The sequence below is a fragment of the Cinclus cinclus genome, chromosome 7 (assembly GCF_963662255.1).
Source record: "Cinclus cinclus chromosome 7, bCinCin1.1, whole genome shotgun sequence".
Classification (NCBI taxonomy): Eukaryota; Metazoa; Chordata; class Aves; order Passeriformes; family Cinclidae; genus Cinclus; species Cinclus cinclus.
In genome coordinates, this window is record NC_085052.1 from 32,946,104 (window position 1) to 32,964,103 (window position 18,000).

The 18,000-nt window shown below is 45.0% G+C and overlaps 1 protein-coding gene across 6 annotated transcripts in view; it reads left to right on the forward strand.

Moving 5' to 3' along the window:
• Positions 1-17,793, forward strand: part of MICU1 (mitochondrial calcium uptake 1) — an 84,159-nt gene extending 66,366 nt beyond the window's left edge. For all 6 annotated transcript variants that reach the window (XM_062496851.1, XM_062496850.1, XM_062496852.1 and 3 more), the window contains 4 exons: positions 5,889-6,026; positions 10,108-10,216; positions 15,589-15,678; positions 17,057-17,793. In XM_062496851.1, the coding sequence (XP_062352835.1) occupies positions 5,889-6,026; positions 10,108-10,216; positions 15,589-15,678; positions 17,057-17,220 (501 nt within the window). In that variant the 3' untranslated portion in view covers positions 17,221-17,793. The remainder of the gene's footprint in view (positions 1-5,888; positions 6,027-10,107; positions 10,217-15,588; positions 15,679-17,056) is intronic.
• The last annotated feature ends 207 nt before the right edge of the window (positions 17,794-18,000 follow it).

Sequence of the window (18,000 nt, forward strand, 5' to 3'; positions counted from 1 at the left end):
GGTGCAGCCATCTTTACATAACCTTTTTTTAATCGCTCATTAAAGCGGAACAAGTGGCTGGTGATGGGAATGAATTTTTCCCCCTTGCAGGAAGCAGTGGCTTGCCAAGGTCAATGAAATCTCCAAAGCTGCTCTCCAACATCAGGTCTGCTGGGATTGCACTGCTGCTGACAGAGGGGCATTTTTAACCTGGCTGCTATATATTCACTTAGGCGGGGGGGAAGTGTGAACAGGGAGAGCGTTTGAAAGATTGGATTTTTCTCATGTGGAAATAGTTCCCATTTCTTTCATTTCTTTTATTACATTTTTAAGGTAAAGAGAAGCGATGGTCCATGCTGGGTTTGGCATTTCCTCCTTCCCATTTTCATTCCCCCTGCTGTTGGCAGCTCTGAACATCTTTAGAGCTGTGTCTTTGAGTGGGTTTTACCAAATCATGCAGTAATTACACCCAGGGGCTCTTTGTAGGCTGTGTCCAGAGCAGGCTGAGCTTCATTTTGCAAAACCCAGTGCTTTAGATGCATGTCCACAGAAGAAAACTTTCAGCATAATTATTCCCCCCCGTTCCCCCCCCCCAAAAAAATTAGTATTTTAAATCTTCAATCAAAGTATTTTAAATCTTACCAAACAAAAAACCTTTACAAACTTTTGCCTTTTTTTTTTTTTTTGCTGTAATTTGATGCCTGTGCAAACACTTCAGCTTACTCACAAATACATTAAATTTTTTTGGACAGACGAGGTTGCTGGGATTTAGGGAGATAAACAATGTTTTCCCCTTTCTTTTTCTTCCTGTCATAGTTGTATATGCAACTTGATGAGAGATCCTGGCAGCCTCCTTCTCCAGAACAGTAAACAGAGCCAGTGCTGCAGTAGTTTGCAGATAAATAATGTATTACAGCCTGTCAAATAAAGCTTTGAGCAAATACCACTTTAAAGGGTCATATATTATGAATCGGAGTATTACCCTACAAATCATTATTCCCAGACCCTTTTGATTCCTTATTATGTACAGAGCAGGTCACCTTTTTCAGCTCCCCCTAAACCTGATGGAATTAGTATTAGAAATATTTCTTCCATGGTTGTTTTTTTTTAACCTGCAGAAAGAAGCTCCAAGATCATCCCTCAACACTTCTCTCCCCATCCAAAAGTTCTTGTAGATGTATTTCTCTTTGCTATCTCAATTAGCAATGTGGCACACATACATTTATTTAAGATCCTTGCTTTGAGATTGTGGAGAACATATCATCTGTTTGATTGGTTTTTAGGGGAAGCCTTCCTAGAAATGCAAGAGCCTGCTAAAATACAGATGGATATTTAGCTAATATGAGTGTTTGAAGAGGATAAGAAGTGTATCCTTTTGGCATTGCTTTAGGAAGAGTCTGAGCTGTGTTTTCATGGTGCTGGCTCGTGTTAAAACTGGGTATTTCTCTCCTGCACCGATGGGATTTGGTGGATCCTAAATGCTGTCTGTGCCTGTGCCAAGTGCAAGGGCCTGGAGGTTATTTTAGCCATTTTCTTCTTCAGCAAACGAAGCAGGAGACACAAGCCACCAGTGTCTCAGTGTGTCGGGCCCAAAAATGCCAGGCTAGGAAGGAGGGGCATGATCTCCAGGTAGAATTTATCCTGCTTTTGCATGGGAGGTTTTGACACCCACTTGAGGTTGTCTGGTGGTGCTGAGCCCTCTCTGAGGGCTTTGGTGTCCCCTTCCCCAACTGCAGAGCAAGGCCCAGTTGGGTCTGGTGGCAGCAGTCACAAAACACTGCTCCTCCTTTTTTAAGCAGTTTTTTAAACTCCCCTTCTCTGCTTAGAGAGGATTTTAGCACTGCAGTTTTAAGTAGAATCTTCCCCTATTGATACTTTTGATTATAACAAATTTATTGAGGAGGAAGGAGAGTCAGCTGGGAAGAGAAACCTTCCCCTGAGAAGTGTGTGGTACCCAAATGTGGCCTTTTTCTGAGGCCATCAGAGCTGCTTCATGTCCCATCAGTGAGACTTGCTGGCAGAAGGAGAGATGAAAGTAAACCAATGTCTGCATTTAGGAAATTCCAGCAGGTTTGATTTTTGGTTTTGTTTTTTTTTTTTTTTTTTTTTTTTCCCACCAGGGTGTTTCTTGTGGTGGTGTCTCTGAATTGGTTTGGGCTGGATGCTCCTCAGAGCCTGGGATTTGTTTTCCTGCAGGGAAAGACAGATTGAGTTAGTGGAGGAAAAAAATAGTGAGGCAAGCAAGAAAAGATACTATGGGTCTGTTGTTTTGTGATGGATCCTTGTATTGCCTTTCTATAAAGTTGTGCAATTAAGGAGATGTAGAAGCAGGGAAAATTGCTTATTTGTCCTCTGCTCTCCTCATGTGAGAAAGCTTTTCTCTCAGAAGGAAGGAGAGTGGGGTTATTTGAACAAAACTGAGCATTTCATCTTGTAGAGGAGCAGGAATATGCTCATCCTGTCAGGTTTGGGGGGGAGTTTTGGGACTATTTAACATGTGTTTAAGGTTATGGGTAATAATTTAAGTAAAAAAGAAAACATCAGGGAGTACCCTTGCTGTGTATTTGGACTGGCTGCTGGGCCTGGGCTAGCAAAGCAAAGCTGCTGAAGTCAAGGGCTGCACCCCATTTCTCCTGCCTTCTTCCCCTCTCAAAGGATTCCAGAATGGCTTAGAATGGGCTGGAAGGGATCTTAAAGCTCATCTCATTCCACCCCTCTGCCATGGGCAGGGACACCTTCCACCATCCCAGGTTGCTCCAAGCCCCATCCAACCCAGCCTTGGACACTTCCAGGGATCCGGGGGCCGGGGCCTCCCCACCCTCTCAGGGAACAATTCCTTCCTAATATCCAATCTAAACCTCCCTTCTTTTAGTTCGAAGCTATTCCCTCCTGTCCTGTCATTCCAGTTCCTACTGAACTGTTCCATAAATGCCTTGGTTTTCCTTTCACGTCACGTTGGCTTTTAATGAATTTCAAAACACAGCCTTTTATATTTGAAGCTAATTTCTTCAGCACCTCAGGTTTCCTGGCCCGCAGGGAGAGCAGTGGCCAGCATTCTATCCCATTCTCCTTGCCTCGTGCAGATGCAGAATCCACTGCTGGCACCAAGTGGCTGCGAGTGGAAGCTGCTCTGGAGCTGCTGGACTCGCTGGCTGGTTGTGTGTGTCGATTTTGGGGCTGCAGTTTGGGATGGTGTAAGACCCCCCTGTCCTCTGTCCCAGTGGGATTTTGGGAGCAGGAGCTGCTCCATCCTCCTCAGAATAATGCTGGCTGAGCGACTGCTTTGGCCCTGCTTTTCCTTCTTTAGGATCCATGAAAAGGGAAAAGGCTGTCAGAGGACTTGCTTGGCTGTAATAAATCCCAATGTGCTGTGCCCTGTATCCCTGCCTTGTAGGGTTTGGGCTTATTTCCCCCCCAGTAAACAAAAAAAATAAAACAGAAAAACTGTTTTAAAATCATCTTGTGCATGGAGGCAAAATACCTGGGAATGGGCACTATTTTTCCTGCTTTTTCAAATACCCCAAGGTTTTTAACACTTAACACTGTCAGCTGTGTATTGAGTCCTGAAAGAAAAATTCCTGTAGGCTTTGCGCTTCCTTCGTTTCCAAGTGGTGAGTTGTGTTTGGCTAGAGGAGCATGGGTGTACCTCTGCTCCTGGGCAGGGAGGTGGGAAAGGGGGTGTCAGGAGTAGTTTTCTTTTGTCAGGAATCAATGGGTTTCCACTCACAAATCCTTTGAAGCCAAATTTCTTTATGGATAAATACAGTCTCTGACATACCAGTAAAAAATAAGCAGAATTCCCTCCCTGAAATTTCTCTTTAAATGACATGCCCCGCTCATCCCTTCTGTAATTAATTTAAATGCATCTGACAGTAGCTTGGAGGCAAGATTTGAACTTTCTTTATCCCTCACTGTGATGCTGTTGCTTTTTCTCAGTTCAGTGGTGGTCATACTGGAATTTAGGAACTGGATGTGGACCAGCTCTCACTTCTCAGCCCGCTTCTGGGCTGACCTTTGCAATGTACATGACAGTGGGCATCTGAGTGTTCTGGTTGAATATTAGAGATGTTCATTTTAAAGTGAAATAAATAATAAGCAGCATAAATTCCATAGTTTCCAGGCTTTTTTAATTTCTTTTGACTAGTTGTGTGTGTGTGTGTAGAGAAAAGAAAGTGTAAACTATTTTAATTTTTCCTTCTTTTTTTTGTTTTGTTTTGTTTTTTGGGTTTTTTTTGTGTCTGGTAGTGCAAAACTAACCACAGTCTGAAGGTTTAGTTCCAAAGAAACTGCAAGGAGCTGGTTCTTTATTTCCCCATCTGCAGGGAGCTCTGATTGCTTGTGTTACCCCATGGAGCTGCCCAATGTTTGATCCTTAATGCAAGGCAAGGGAAGAGGGGGCTGGTGGGCTTTTAGACACCAACTGGAGATTTTCTAAGCATAGTCACCACTTAGGAGGTTGATCTGAGATATTTGGACCCATTTCCTAGCCTTTAATTAAGGATGCTACCTAAAGCTCTGCTAAAACTCAGGGTATTTTAAGGCTGTTGGTAGAAAAATGCTGATTTGTGTCTTTGGGGATGAAATTAGGAATATTACAGCAGAGGAAAGCATCAGGGCTGCTTTTGAAGCAGCACTGATGGCAAATTTTTGTGTCCCAGGGGCATTTTCTTTGCATTCTTCAGGCGTGGCAGAAACTACTACTTCTGGTTTTTAATGAAGAACATTTCCAACAAAGGAGTTTTCCCTCTCCTTTCCCCAGCACAGGAGAAAGGGAGAGGCCCATGTTTTGCATCGTGAGTGATCCCCAAAGCCTGTATCAGATGACAGTAAAAATCACCATTTTCCCCCCAAAACTGTGTGGTCCACTGAGGTGAAAACGCTAGGGGGCTGAGGAGCAGAATTGCTCCATTTGGGATCTGCCTCCTGCCAGTCACCCATACAAATCCCTCCAGCCTTGGTGCCCCACTTACCAGGAATCCCTTGGTTTCCCACTGGGAAAAGCAGTCAAAATCTGGTTGATATGGTAATAATTAAAAATTCATCAGCACCAAAGAGCAGCTGAGGCAGGAATGGTCAACTCAGCAGGCAGCAGCATGTCAATCACTGGTATCAAGTTGTTCCCCATGAGTTTAAAAATTAATTTTGTTTTTAAATGTCATCTGGTTTGTGATCAGCTGGAGTGTTGGTCTTGTGTTTCCTGGTAAATTTGAAGGGATATAATCTATCCCAAGTGAGGGATCCCGAGTGCTGAGGTCTGTGAAGCTGAGTGAAGTCTAACTGATGTTTGTAGATTCACAGAGGTGGGGGAAAAGGAAAAGCTAAAATCCCCATTATTCAGCAGGCAAAGACCTGGTGCTCCCAGCCAGCACCTTGCCAAGTTGGGGAATGGCTCTTCCCTCCTTCCCTGCACTGGAAGCCAGGAGAGATGGATCAGTGGAGAAAACCTTTCTCACAGCAGCATTTGTAAGAGTCAGGGACTGGGAGGGTCTGAGAATGAGGAGAACTTGGGGAGGGTGAAGTCTGGAGACATCCATGAACCTTCCCTTGCTGGGACACTGCTACAGGCCTTGGAGCAGAGAAGAGTAAAATTAGAAGACCTTTGCTAGACTTCTCTTTGATTTAACCACCACTGTCCCTGTTTAGAGGAACCATGGAATCACTCACTGGGACAAAACTGGGAGGGTGACATACAAAGGCTTCTCCCAAGAGCTGTCCAAGGAATTGCACATAAGGAGAATGTGAAGAGACAATCCTGGGGAAAGCAGATACTGGAGCACATCAGGACTTCTCCTTCACCAGTGTTTCCTGCAATGTTAATTTTTTATGGTGCCTTTTTATAATGCTTCATACCTCAGGTGGAGCTTTCTGCTGCTCCTGTTTTCATCTCCCCGTTTTCCTTTCCATTGTAGTTTGAGAGGCACGACCCGGTGGACGGGCGGATCACGGAGCGGCAGTTCGGGAGCATGCTGCTGGCATACAGCGGGGTGCAGTCCAAGAAGCTCACTGTCATGCTCAAACAGCTCAAGAAGCACTTCCAGGATGGAGAGGTCAGTGGCACTCATGGAAAAATAGGGGAAAATTTCTCAGCCCTAGGCTGGGTTGAGAAATGAGTTAAGCAATCCCCGCGTTCTTCGGAAAAGCACCCGCTCCATGTTAAGGCGTGGTGGAGAGAGGAAGAGCTGGGAGTGAAGTGGTCAGTGTCCAGTGCAGGCTGTAGGTTTGTTCCTTATGAAAATAGATGCTGTAATTTTAAAAATTCAATTTGCTGAATGGCACCCTGGGTCTGGAGCCAGAACAAACACTGAAGCCGTGCTCCCAGTTCCTGGCTCGACCTTGGATTCATTAGCTGCTGTGACCAGGCAGTTTATTATTTAGTTATTAACTTCTTGGAAAAATTACTCACAGTTTAGAGAGAAGTTTGCAGACCTTACACTCATTAATTTCAGTGAGAGACCTTGGAATAAGATATCCATACCAGAAGATGTGCTTTATCAGGTAAGGCAAGTATAGGCTGAGAAATCATTGAGCATTAGAATTTTACATCTGCCCCTATAATGGATGTGCTTTTATTAAGCCCCAATGTTCTTTTATTAACTGGGATATAAACAAGCAATTCATCAAAGTGAGAATGGATGGAAAGTCTTTGGCTGGCTGTTTTAGAACTGCTTTCTTCTGACATCAGAACCAGAGTTTATTTCTTAGCTGGTTTAGGTGCCAAGCGTGTTATAAAACACAAGTTTTGATCAGGGTCTGCTCCTTTTTTTGTTCCTTAGTGGGATTCCTACATTACCAGGAATCATTTGATTTCTCCAGCAGAAAGTGCTTAAATGCAATATGTGTCTAATAGAAAATATCAGCTCTGCTTTTGAAGTTTGAAAATTGTTGATTCTTTTGCTGTGATTTTTGGGGTTTTATATATAAATATAAGATATATATCCACCTATGTGTGTATAGATATTACTGAACAGTAGCTGGATGTGTGAGCAAAGAGGCAAAGGAATTTATTTTGGAAGGTTTCCTACAGCAGATGTTTTCTTCCTTTCATGTGTATGCCAAGACTCTGACATCTGTGCCAGAGGAAGAACTTCATGTTCTTACCTTATTCCTCATCCCCAAATCAGCCAGATTGTCTTTCTATTTACAGCCAGCCAGATTCAGAGCAAATCTTTATCTTCCTTTCTTCCAAGGACTTTCAAGGAGAGAAAATGGGTAATACAGCAAAAAATATATATATTGCATGGAACAGAATTGGTGAAAAGTTCATTATTCTTACACTGGTGAGGATGAAATGCCCAGAAACTGTCTCAAACTCACCCAGCAAGGCTTTCCCTTGGAAGTGCAGTTCTTTTGAGAAAACTTCCTTATGGAATCTGTCAAACCTTGTCTTCCTTCTCTGATGCAGTAACCTTGACTGCACAAAGCAGCCCTGGCAGCCTCCAAAACAACAAAACTCTGGGTTTAATCTAATCTTCAGCTGTTTTCTAGTGCTGTTATTCTGCGTTCCTGCTTTTGGGAGTGGTAAGCTTTCTTCTTTTAACTGCTTATCTGTTTTCATTATTTTTATTTTTCTTGAGGAAAAATCCCATCTTACCCTGGATAGGTGAACTTTGCCTATTCAGCAGAGCTGCCACACTCTGTTTTGTCTAACATTGCTTATGAGTGTCCTCCCCAAGTTGTACTTACACAGATGCTTTTTTCCTGGTAAAAAGAATCTGAGTCATCAGCAATTCACAACCGAGTTATTATTTGGTTTATGCCCCCCTAAGTGCTAGAAAACCAAGCTGTCTCTTCAGAAACCAGTGATTCATGTCCTCTCCTACATGTGCTTCAGGGGCTGGCTGAGGTATTTTTCTGTGGAGATAGCAGGGGGTGACAGTGAGGTGGAATTCCTGCCTGAACCTGGGTTCCTAGGTGTGAAAAGCCCTAATTTTTGCAGGAGGTGTTTGAGCTGTTGTGTTACAAGCAGATAAGTGCTTCTGGAGTCTCCCTGCTTTTGTTTTGTGAGGATTACTTGGGTGATGAAAGGATTCAGCTGATTATGAATCAACAGCTAGAGCTACAAATGCCTTGAAAGAGGTGATCATTCATCTGTTGACTTGCCTGAGGCTGTCCCAGTCTCTGATTTTTATTTTATTTTGGTAGCTGGAACAAAGTTAATGCTGGTGCCAGCCTCACCTATATGATTCCTCAAAAAAAAAAACAAACATAATACTGATGGTATTCTTGCTACAGACATCTGGTGGTTTTGTCCACATGAAAGCCACGATTTTTAGGATACAGGTGTGTCACTGGTTTGGTTTTTTTCAGCTGGTGAAAGGACCACAAAGGCCAGGTTGGGTGGGGCTGGGAGCAGCCTGGGATGGTGGAAGGTGTCCCTGCCCGTGGCAGGGAGTGGAATGAAATGGGATTTGAGGTCCCTTCCCACCCAGACCATTCCAGGATTCCCAACAAGGGTCCATTTTGCACAGACAGCAGTGCTGCTTGGCCTTGGCATCTGCCATTTTGGGAATTCCAGGAAAATACAAGGTTTGTGGCTCTTTGCTTAGAACATTACAAACCTCAGATGTCCCAGGCAGAGTAGGCAGATCACAGCACAATGTTTTCTGCTGGCCTGGAAGTGGCCACACAACCTTGTGGTTCCTCCAGGCTTTCCACACTCTCAGTGCCCTGCTCCCAGGCAGGGAGGCATCGTGATAATTGCAAAGATATTTTCTCTTGCAGAACCATTGTGCAAAACAGAGGAATCTTTGCAGTGCTTCCTGCAGAAGTACCTGATTTATTGGATCATTTTTTTTCCTAGGACAGTGTTTAATTTAATTCTGCTGTACATCCTAGTGTTCCTCATTGGAAGAGGAGCAGGCAAACATTGAAGGAAAGCTCCCTGCAGAGTCATCAGGGATTTCTCTCTTCAGTCAGCTCTGTTGTTCACATGTGCTCTCCCATTTTGCCATCTCATCCTTTCTGGCCCAGATCCACGAGTCCAGAGCTGACAAAGCTGCTGTTGCATGTGACAGTGCACACGTAGATCATCAGTGCAGTAATACATAGTCACACAAAGATAGGGACAAGCTGCAAATGTCTGTATGGAAGGACCTTAAAAATGTTCTTTGTTCTTTCAAAAGATTGGTGGCGTCTTCCCTGATCAGAAGTTGTTTGAGCAAAGTCGCAGCAGATTGTGTAAATTTATATTTGACAGTACCTGCTGAACACATCCAGATCATGGAACTGTGCCGTGTTCTGCAGTTAGGATTTTTAATATCTTGCTCTATCACTCTGTCGTGCCAGGCAGGATAGGAGGAGCCTGAACCTGAACTCCTGTTGACAAGCTGATTTATGTCTCCCAGAGAGGGAGTCTGAGTGGTTATTACTGTGCTGATGATTCACCTCCTCCCTTGGCTCCACGCCGTGGCTCTGCTGGAGGAGTTGGAGACTCTGGCTCTTGTCCCAGCACTGCTGTGCTTGTGCTGGAGCTGAACAGGGTGATAAAACCAGGTGTGGTGTAAGCAGGTGGGGTTCCCAGAGCTGTGCTCATTGGCAGTTCTTCTCCTGGGGATCTCAGGATGTTTTTCCATGACTATCGCAGAGCGTGGCTGTCAGATCTCACTGAGCACATGCTCACCTGGCCCAGGTAAGTGGGGCAGACAGGCACCCTTCCTCCAGCAGCAAAGCAGGGTGGGACACTTCTGTGCTTTAGTGTCACCTTCTGCCACACTGGGTAAGACATGAATTCCCCCAGGGATCCCCAAATCTCTTGGGAGAGACCTTACAGTGTATGGATTGTTTGATGTTGTTGCAAGTGTGCAGGCTTCAAGAAAAATTATCAATTCACCTGTTTGCAGGTGAATTGCAAATTAAACTACATCCCAGCTGTAGGCTTGGGGTGTGTCTGCTCACATGGGAAATGGTTTTCAGTCCCTTCCCCTGGTGGGACTGGTAGGGCCAGGAGGGAAGCAGGAGGGGAGGAAAAGTCCAGGTCACAACCCGCATCCTCAAGGCTGAGTTTTTGGAGTGTGCAGATGAATTCCCTTCTGGCTACAACTTTGGGCCAATGAATCACTGTGTCATTTCCAGGCAGTGTCCGTGATCTCCTTTTCCCATCACCACATGAGTGTCTTTTCTCTGTCCTAGGGGCTGACCTTTGAGGAGGTGGAGAACTTCTTCACTTTTCTGAAGAACATAAATGACGTGGACACTGCTTTGAGCTTCTACCACATGGCTGGAGCTTCTCTTGATAAAGGTATTCAAACCTGTGGGACGTTCAGGTGCTGAAAGCCTGAGGGAGCACAACTCATGCCGTGTCTTTGGAGTTAAGAAGATGCCAGACAAGCCCAGGCTGACAGGAAAAATGTACCCAAATTGCAATTCCTCCCTGTAATGAGGTGCCTAGCTCACTACATCCATGGATAAAGAGGGATTTCAGGTTTTTCACTTCCACAGTTTTAGATACAGGGAGAATAAAGGCTGACATGTGTAGCCTGCATGGATGAGGAAGCAGTGATTTATGGTGGTACCTTCAGAAGGACCATTCTGCTGTGTGGAGAGGCAAGGTCACCTAATGAGTGTGCCACAGGCTGTGGTTCCAGGGACACCAGTGTTTCTTCTTCATTCCCATCTTCTGAAGTGACCTTTTTTTCTCCTTTTACAAAGGACTTAAAAAATGAGTATAAAAAAATTCTTGCACAGTTATCTTCTGTGGAGGTCTCTGATCAACGTGGCAGAGGCACAGCAGCAGTGGGGCTGGTGGTAGGAACTGTTCAACCCTAGTTTTGTTTCAGCTTTGCTCAAAAATCAGAGACTTTACCTAGAAGTAAGGGCTGGATGCTGCATTTCTGAATGGAAATCAGAAATTTCAAGCAGGGGCAGACACCTTCAGAGTTCCTGGGAGTGCTGGAGGGAAAGAGGAGGAGCCCTGGAACACCACTGAAGTCCCACACTGAGTGTTAAAGTCTATCCAGAGACTCATTTCAGATAACCCAGGGGAGTGGGCTGAATAAACCTCAGAGCTGGTGTTTCCTGGGGACCTTGGTAAAAATGTGGTTTATTGATCAGACCAATCCATATCCTCCTCCTTTTCGTCATGTTTTATTTTCTGAGCTGGTCTAGCTCAGGTATGTTCTTAGATCTGACAGGCTGATGTTAAACAAAAAAATAAAAAAAAACCAGGCAAAAAAGCCCCAAAATATATGTATCAAACCAAAGTTCCACTCTGCTGCCAGGATCTGTCACAAGTGGGTGCTTTGGTCTTTAGGGTTTTGGAAGAGGGATTTTTTTTTTTTTAACAGTCTGAGAATGTGAAAAAGAGATGGCAAACTCATTAAAAGATTTTTTTAGGCTAAGTGGAAATTCTTGTCTACTACAAAATTAAAGCTGATTTTTTGAGGCAGCTGCAGAATTAAACATTTTGAAAGTCAGCTATTCCAACTGCTGCATTAATAGTTTTTGGGGCAGTGGAATTACAGAGGGGAAACAAATATGTCACATCTCTTCTTTTGTGTGTCAGCAACCTTTCTCATCTTAAATTTTTTGGGGGGGAATCATATATACCCTTTTGTTTAGATCATCATTACAGTAAAGACTTAAAAGAACCTGTCAGGAGTTTCTTTTATTTAAAAGTAAAATACCAAGTCTGGGTGTACTGCTGCTGTTCTGAGCCCTCTCTGCAGCATCCCAGAGGAAGTAATAGCTCAGCAAATCAAATTTACTCAGTGCCTACAGGAAATTAGCATTTATCCTGTCGTGGAATATACATTTTTGCAGAATTTAGGTCCGTGAGAAGTTGGTAAATCAATATGATTGCTGTTTAATTATGTGCTGTTAATGAGCTTGTGCTCGCTGAGCTGGGAGTGTTTGGCTGGGGTAAGGGAATCTTTCTTGGGCAGGAATCAGATTTTAGTCAAGTAAACCATAAATGGGGTGTGCCCTCCCAAAAGTGAAGCTTTCACAAGGTTGCTGGTTACAAATTAAAAAATGTAAAAAATTACACTGAGATGGGGACTAGGAAGAGTGTAATAATTTGTTTAATAACTTGCTGCTAACAATGCAGCAAACATTATTATGATTTTAGAAGGGCTGTTTAAAATTTCAGAGGGGAAAAAATGGCTGGTACCAAGCAGCCAGAGCTCAACAGCCTGTTTTCTGTGCTGAATTAAAGTCACATCTTCTTCTAAAAAGGATCATAAACCTGTATTTTAATGACCCATTTAAAAACACCCAGATTATTTGTTTGCCCATCTTTCATTTGCTCAGCTACATAATAGCTGTCATTCTCTTAAATCACAAGCATTCCTTAGAACACTTGCCCAGCCTGGGCTCACAGCTGGAGGCAGGACAGGAAATGAATTTGGTGCTTATTTCCCTTTTAGGAGGGTGTGAATTGCACTATTTCTGGCACTGTGTGCAGCCAGGCTTTCCAAGCAGCCCTTCTGCTGGTGTGGGATAACTCCTTTGGGGTTTAGGGCAAGGCATGGATGGGCTAAAGCACTGGGAAACTGCTGAGCCCACTGCTAATCCATGGCTTGGAGCAGGGCTGGAGCCTCAGAGCGGTTCCTGGAAAATCATTTTATTTGAATGATGCTGCTTGAAACGCCTGCAGAGTAGTCAAGAGGGAATCAGGAAGGAGGCAGAGGTGAGCTAGAATGCAGTCATGGAATTGCTGCTTGCTTTCCTCTGCCTTGGAGATGGATGGAAGAAGTCAGCCCCTCTGGAAGCACAGCTCAGATTGCTCCTCTGGAATGATGGCAGTGCTGGTAGTTGGGAGGGGAGGACTTGGGAGGGGTCTCTGGAGACCCTCATATCCAACAGGATCCCCTGCAGCTGCTCCCCCTGTGCCACCTGCAGTCAGGTTTGAGATATCTCCAAGGAATCTCCTTTCTTTCCATATTTCTGGCTGTGGATATTGCATAAACAAGGGGTTGGCTCTGCCTTTGGTCTGGGAGCTCTGCTTTTTTCTCCCTGATCTCCGTGACTTTCTGTCATGCTCCCTGTGATGTCAAAACAGCTTCTGCTCAGCCTCAGGGCTGCAGCCTCCCAGTTTGAGGAGGCAAAGGAAAATGAGCTGTACACACAGGATTGCACAAGGCTTATCCATCTCCTTCCTGGCTGTGTGATCCAGCACGTACTCATGCAAATGATCTGTGAAAAGTTAAATAGATTTTGGTGGCCAGTGATAGCATCCAACATTTCCAACTGGGAGCCTTGAAATGCAATGTGTGCATCAACCTGACACTGATTTCTGGGAGCCCAGAGCACACGTGTCCTGCCTTTCCATCCTGGAATGGCCCCGGGCAGGGACCTCTGCTCCCATCACCCCAGTGCCATTTGGAAAACAAAGGCAGCAGCCCAGCTGTCCATTCTTTTGGCCACATGTGAGATAAATCTCAGGTTGGAGGGGAAAAGTGAAGTTTGCCATCTGGCAAGGCTCTGGCCTGGATCGAAGCCCCGTTTGCAGGCACTTGGTGAGACATTGCTCACGCTGCAGTTCTGGGAATCAGAGTGGAAAAAAAGGATAACTGTGTCAGACACTAAACTTGCATAAAAGAACTCATTAAAGGAACAGAATTAAATGGGAGATAGCAGTGCTTGAAATTTTAAAAGCTTTTCAAGATAGAAATGTGGGATTCATTTTTGATGGTATGAAATCCAGGAAAATTTCTAGCCCAGAACCCCAAACCTGGACAGGCTTTGTTTTAAGAGATGTTCCCCAGACAGCACCTATTTCATTCTGTGAAATGGTAAAGAAATTACTCTAGCAGGTTTACTTCAATTTTATTTGCCTCCCTGAGTTAGCTTGTGGTCTGGAGTGTGTGTGTGTGTGGAAGTGGAAAGCAGACACACTTTCCCTCTTCCTTCTGATTCCTTAAAAACCAGCACAGCCCTAACCGAGCACAGCACAGTCATGCAGCCCCTGTGAAGTAATTTTGTCATCAAGCAAGAATGATGGGATGGAGCTGACACTTGTGCAGTTGGATTAATAAGAGAGGCAGCAGGAACTGGTGGCCGTGAGTACAAGTTCCAGCTGGGAAAACTGCGGCCATGAAAAATAAACAGGAGGGGAGGGATCAGGAAATTCCCTGCAGAGATGGAAGGAGCAGGTAAAATCTCAGCAGGGAAACATGATTTATAATCAAATAGGACAAGGGGCAGTGGTTTTAAACTGAAGGGGGAGATTTTGATTTGGTGTTAGGGAGAAATTGTTCCCTGGGAGGGTGGGGAGGCCCTGGCACAGGGTGCCCAGAGAAGCTGTGGCTGCCTGTGGATCTCTGGAATATTGATCTCCAAGGACAAGTTGGACAGGGCTTGGAGCAACCTGGGATGGTGGAAGGTGTCCCTGCCCATGGCAGGGGGTGGCACTGGATGAGCTCTGAGGCCCCATCCAACCCAAATCATTCTGGAATTCTGTGATGTAGGAAATCGATCTGACTTTTTTTTAACATGTTAGTCTACAGCCATAGGTACCTAGGGCACCAGGAAGGGAGGATGGCATCAAGGTGAAGCACCTTGATGCACATTTACAACAAATTAAATGAAATTTGGTGTTACTCTCTGAGGACATACAGAGTAATAACTGCTGACTAGAGCTAAAGAACTCATGGAGAACAGGAATTTCACTCAAAAAGAATAATTTTTAAAAAGCAGAATCCTGCTTGAGATTATATATATATTACATACATACAATGTGTCATTTCAATTTTCTCCTGCATTATTTAATAAAAGGAGAGGTTTTATGGGAAAGAGGACCTGATGCTGGCTGTGAATTCCTCTCAGAAACCACAAATTTCACTCAGGAAGAGAAACAGGGTGGAACGTACCAATAATGTAAACATTAATGAAAAAGAAAATCCTCTTAGAAATATTTTATGCAGTTTGTAATTAATCCAGTTATGGTATATATTGGATGATTATTTTTTCCCTTCTGACACACTTAACTCTCCAAAATTCCTGAAGGACTGGGGGTGCAGAAACCTATAAGGATGCTGTGGGGGAAAGCAGAAGCTGTTTGTGGTTTCAGTCTGGTTTTGTGATGCTTCCCTCTTTTCCCTTGCTTCACAGCTAAACATTGATCCCAGTTGCTGTGGATGGTATTTCCTTGGGTCAAGCTTTGTAGGGAAGCAACTGAACTTTTAATACACTTACACCAGCCTAGTGAGGGTTTTGGGTTTGTTTTTTTCCCATTTGTGCAGCAAAATCAACTGCCTAACCTTGCCAGATTGATAGCTCCATGGATTGCCTTTTTCTAAAGGTGGGACTAAAACTCCTGCTTGCTTCTCTGCTGCCAGTCTGGGGAGAAAAGGGAAATAATTCCTTACAACTATTCAACTCTTTATTTCATTGCAAGGTTAATCTGGTCTGCTCCCTACAGGAGGGTGGGTGGGTTCCTTCTGCAATTACTGGGTTGCAACAGGAAAAGCAGATTTTGGAATTCCCAGCCTGCTGGGATAGTTGCTTGATTATCATCCTTAGAATGCTGTTAGAAGGAGCTGCCTCGTTGATCAAGCTCATTCCAAGCCTCTCTGAAGACACAAAGGCCATTTTCCCAGAGGAGCAGGAGTCTCCTGCTGCAGTTGGCACATCCTGAACCCTGTGTGACCCTGTGCCCTCTCTCTGTTGCAGTGACCATGCAGCAGGTGGCCAGGACAGTGGCCAAGGTGGAGCTCTCGGACCACGTGTGCGACGTGGTGTTCGCGCTCTTCGACTGTGACGGTGAGCGACCGCCCCAGCCTCAGCCAGGCCAGGAGACAGTCAGTCCAGGGCAGCAAATCCAGGGGAAAAGGGCTCTTCTTGCCATGCTCCTCGTCCACGGATCTGTGGTGACCCCCTGCCCTTTTGGGAAGGGTATCCAATGGTTCCCGCCCTGTGAGATGTGGATCTTGGAGCACGGATGGGAGGGTGTGGTGTGCACACTTTGCTCCTTTTCTCCCCCCACCGAACTCCAGATTGTTTAACAAAATGAACTCTTGTGCTCCAGTGTTGGAAATGAGCCGGTCTGGGGCTTTATCTCCAAAGTCCTAAACAAATGTCAGCTTAATTTTAATTAATTAATAGCAGCTCTGTGCCCTGCTGGGACGCTGGTGGCTTTGCAGAGGGTGTGAAGACCCTGGGGTAGTTGCCGCCACACTGAAGCACTTGCAGCCTGATTTAATGGTAGTTACTGGAGTCTTTGCCAGGTGACAGCAATTCCAACTTGGAAAGAAGGAAATTCTGCATTTGCCCAAACCTGCCAAGCCAAAATCAGAGTCCTGGCTGGCAACCTGCTCCTCCAGCACAGTCACCAGCATCTGGCAGCTCTGGTGCATAAGTATGAACATTAAAAAACTTATTTAATTATTTTATTTCTTGTTGTCCCTCTTGGTTTCAGGCCCACCTGCTCCTTTGTGCCTTTCTAATGTCACATCTCCTGTTTTATTTTCCTCTGTGCTCAAGTACCACTGTTCTAATACAATCTTCACGCCAGATGATCTGGCTGGAGATTAGAGTGATCTGAAGTGTATCCAAATATTCCCTGTTTGCCTTCTCTCAGAGGAGAGTCTCCTAAATATTTTGATAGCAAGTCTTTGGGGGGAAAGATTCTGGATGCAAGAGGAGTCCCCCAGGGAAGAAACCAAGTAGAAAAGCAGGCACAAACTTCTTTTTATTATTATCATTTTGTTGTTTTCACTCCATCAGTGTTTACAAACATTCAAAACCTGCAGCGCTAGAGGGAATTTTGCTCACCCCTTGATAGTTTGCTAGAATTTTGCTTTCTGGTGGCTGCATTCTCCATTCTAACCTCATTCATCAGATAAACAAATCTTCCCTTCTACTACATTAGAAAAATTTATGTACCCATAATTTCCTAAACCACTTAAAGCATTATTTCCTGGGAGGACATGGACATTTGGTTTGCATTGCTTTTCTTGCCTCCTGCAAGCATCCATAGGGTTGGGATTTAAACACTGTGGTTCGGGAACCCTTGCTCAGCAGGATATTTTGGGAGGTGGGAGCAAATGTGGTCTCAGTTTCTGCAGACAGTTGCCCTTTACAATTAAAACTTCAAGGAGGTTGGTGGTGGGTCTCTGATTATTTTTCCTCCTTTTTGCAGGGAACGGGGAGCTGAGCAACAAGGAGTTTGTTGCCATCATGAAGCAGCGCCTGATGAGAGGCCTGGAGAAGCCCAAGGACATGGGCTTCACACGGCTCATGAGGGCCATGTGGAAGTGTGCCCAGGAGACAGCCTGGGACTTCACAGCTCCCAAGCAGCAGTAACATTTGGGAAGAAGCATCCCCATTCCCTGAATCAGCCCATGAGTGGCACGAGGCTCTGGAGAGCTCAGGCTGGCTGAAACAGGAGGGGTTTGTCAATAGAAATCCACACCTGTTGTATTTGCTTGCTGCTGGCTCAATATTCTTGTGTCCCAGGAACAAGGAAAGGACTTTTACTGCCACCACCTCCACGGTGTGATGTTCTCTGCTCCAGAGCTGGACCCCAAATCACCTTTATTTAATGTTATGAAAAGATGGCATGGGGGTTCCTTTGATTCTCAGACTGCTCCTCAGAAAAGCTGGGCCATTCCTGGATTTCCTGCATCCCAGACCAGGATTTCAGCCAGCCAAAAGCTCCGTGCTGCACCTGCTGCAGAAGGGCAGCTAAAAGTAATGGAGCAACTGGTTCTCCTGCCCTTCCTGCCTTGCACAAGCATCCTGCTTCAGGAGCTTCCTAAGTGATTTCCTAAATAGAGAGCCCTCTCTCTGGGGAATTGTAGCGGGAAGGGGCTGACAGGCGTTGTTTGCCGGGTGCTGTCCTCTGTAAAATATCATGCAAAAATGTTGCTCACAGCAGCCTGGCTCTGTCTCTGCATTGCTCCAGATCCTCCCCCAGGGCTGGGGCTGAGGCACTGAAGATGGGGTGTTTTGGGAAGGGAGGCCCCATGACTTTCCAGAGCTGGAAGGACAAAGGGGATAAATCTCTCCTGGAATACTCTCCTTCCCCAGCACAGGAAGGACATGGAACTGCTGGAGAGAATCCAGAGAAAGCCACCAAGATTA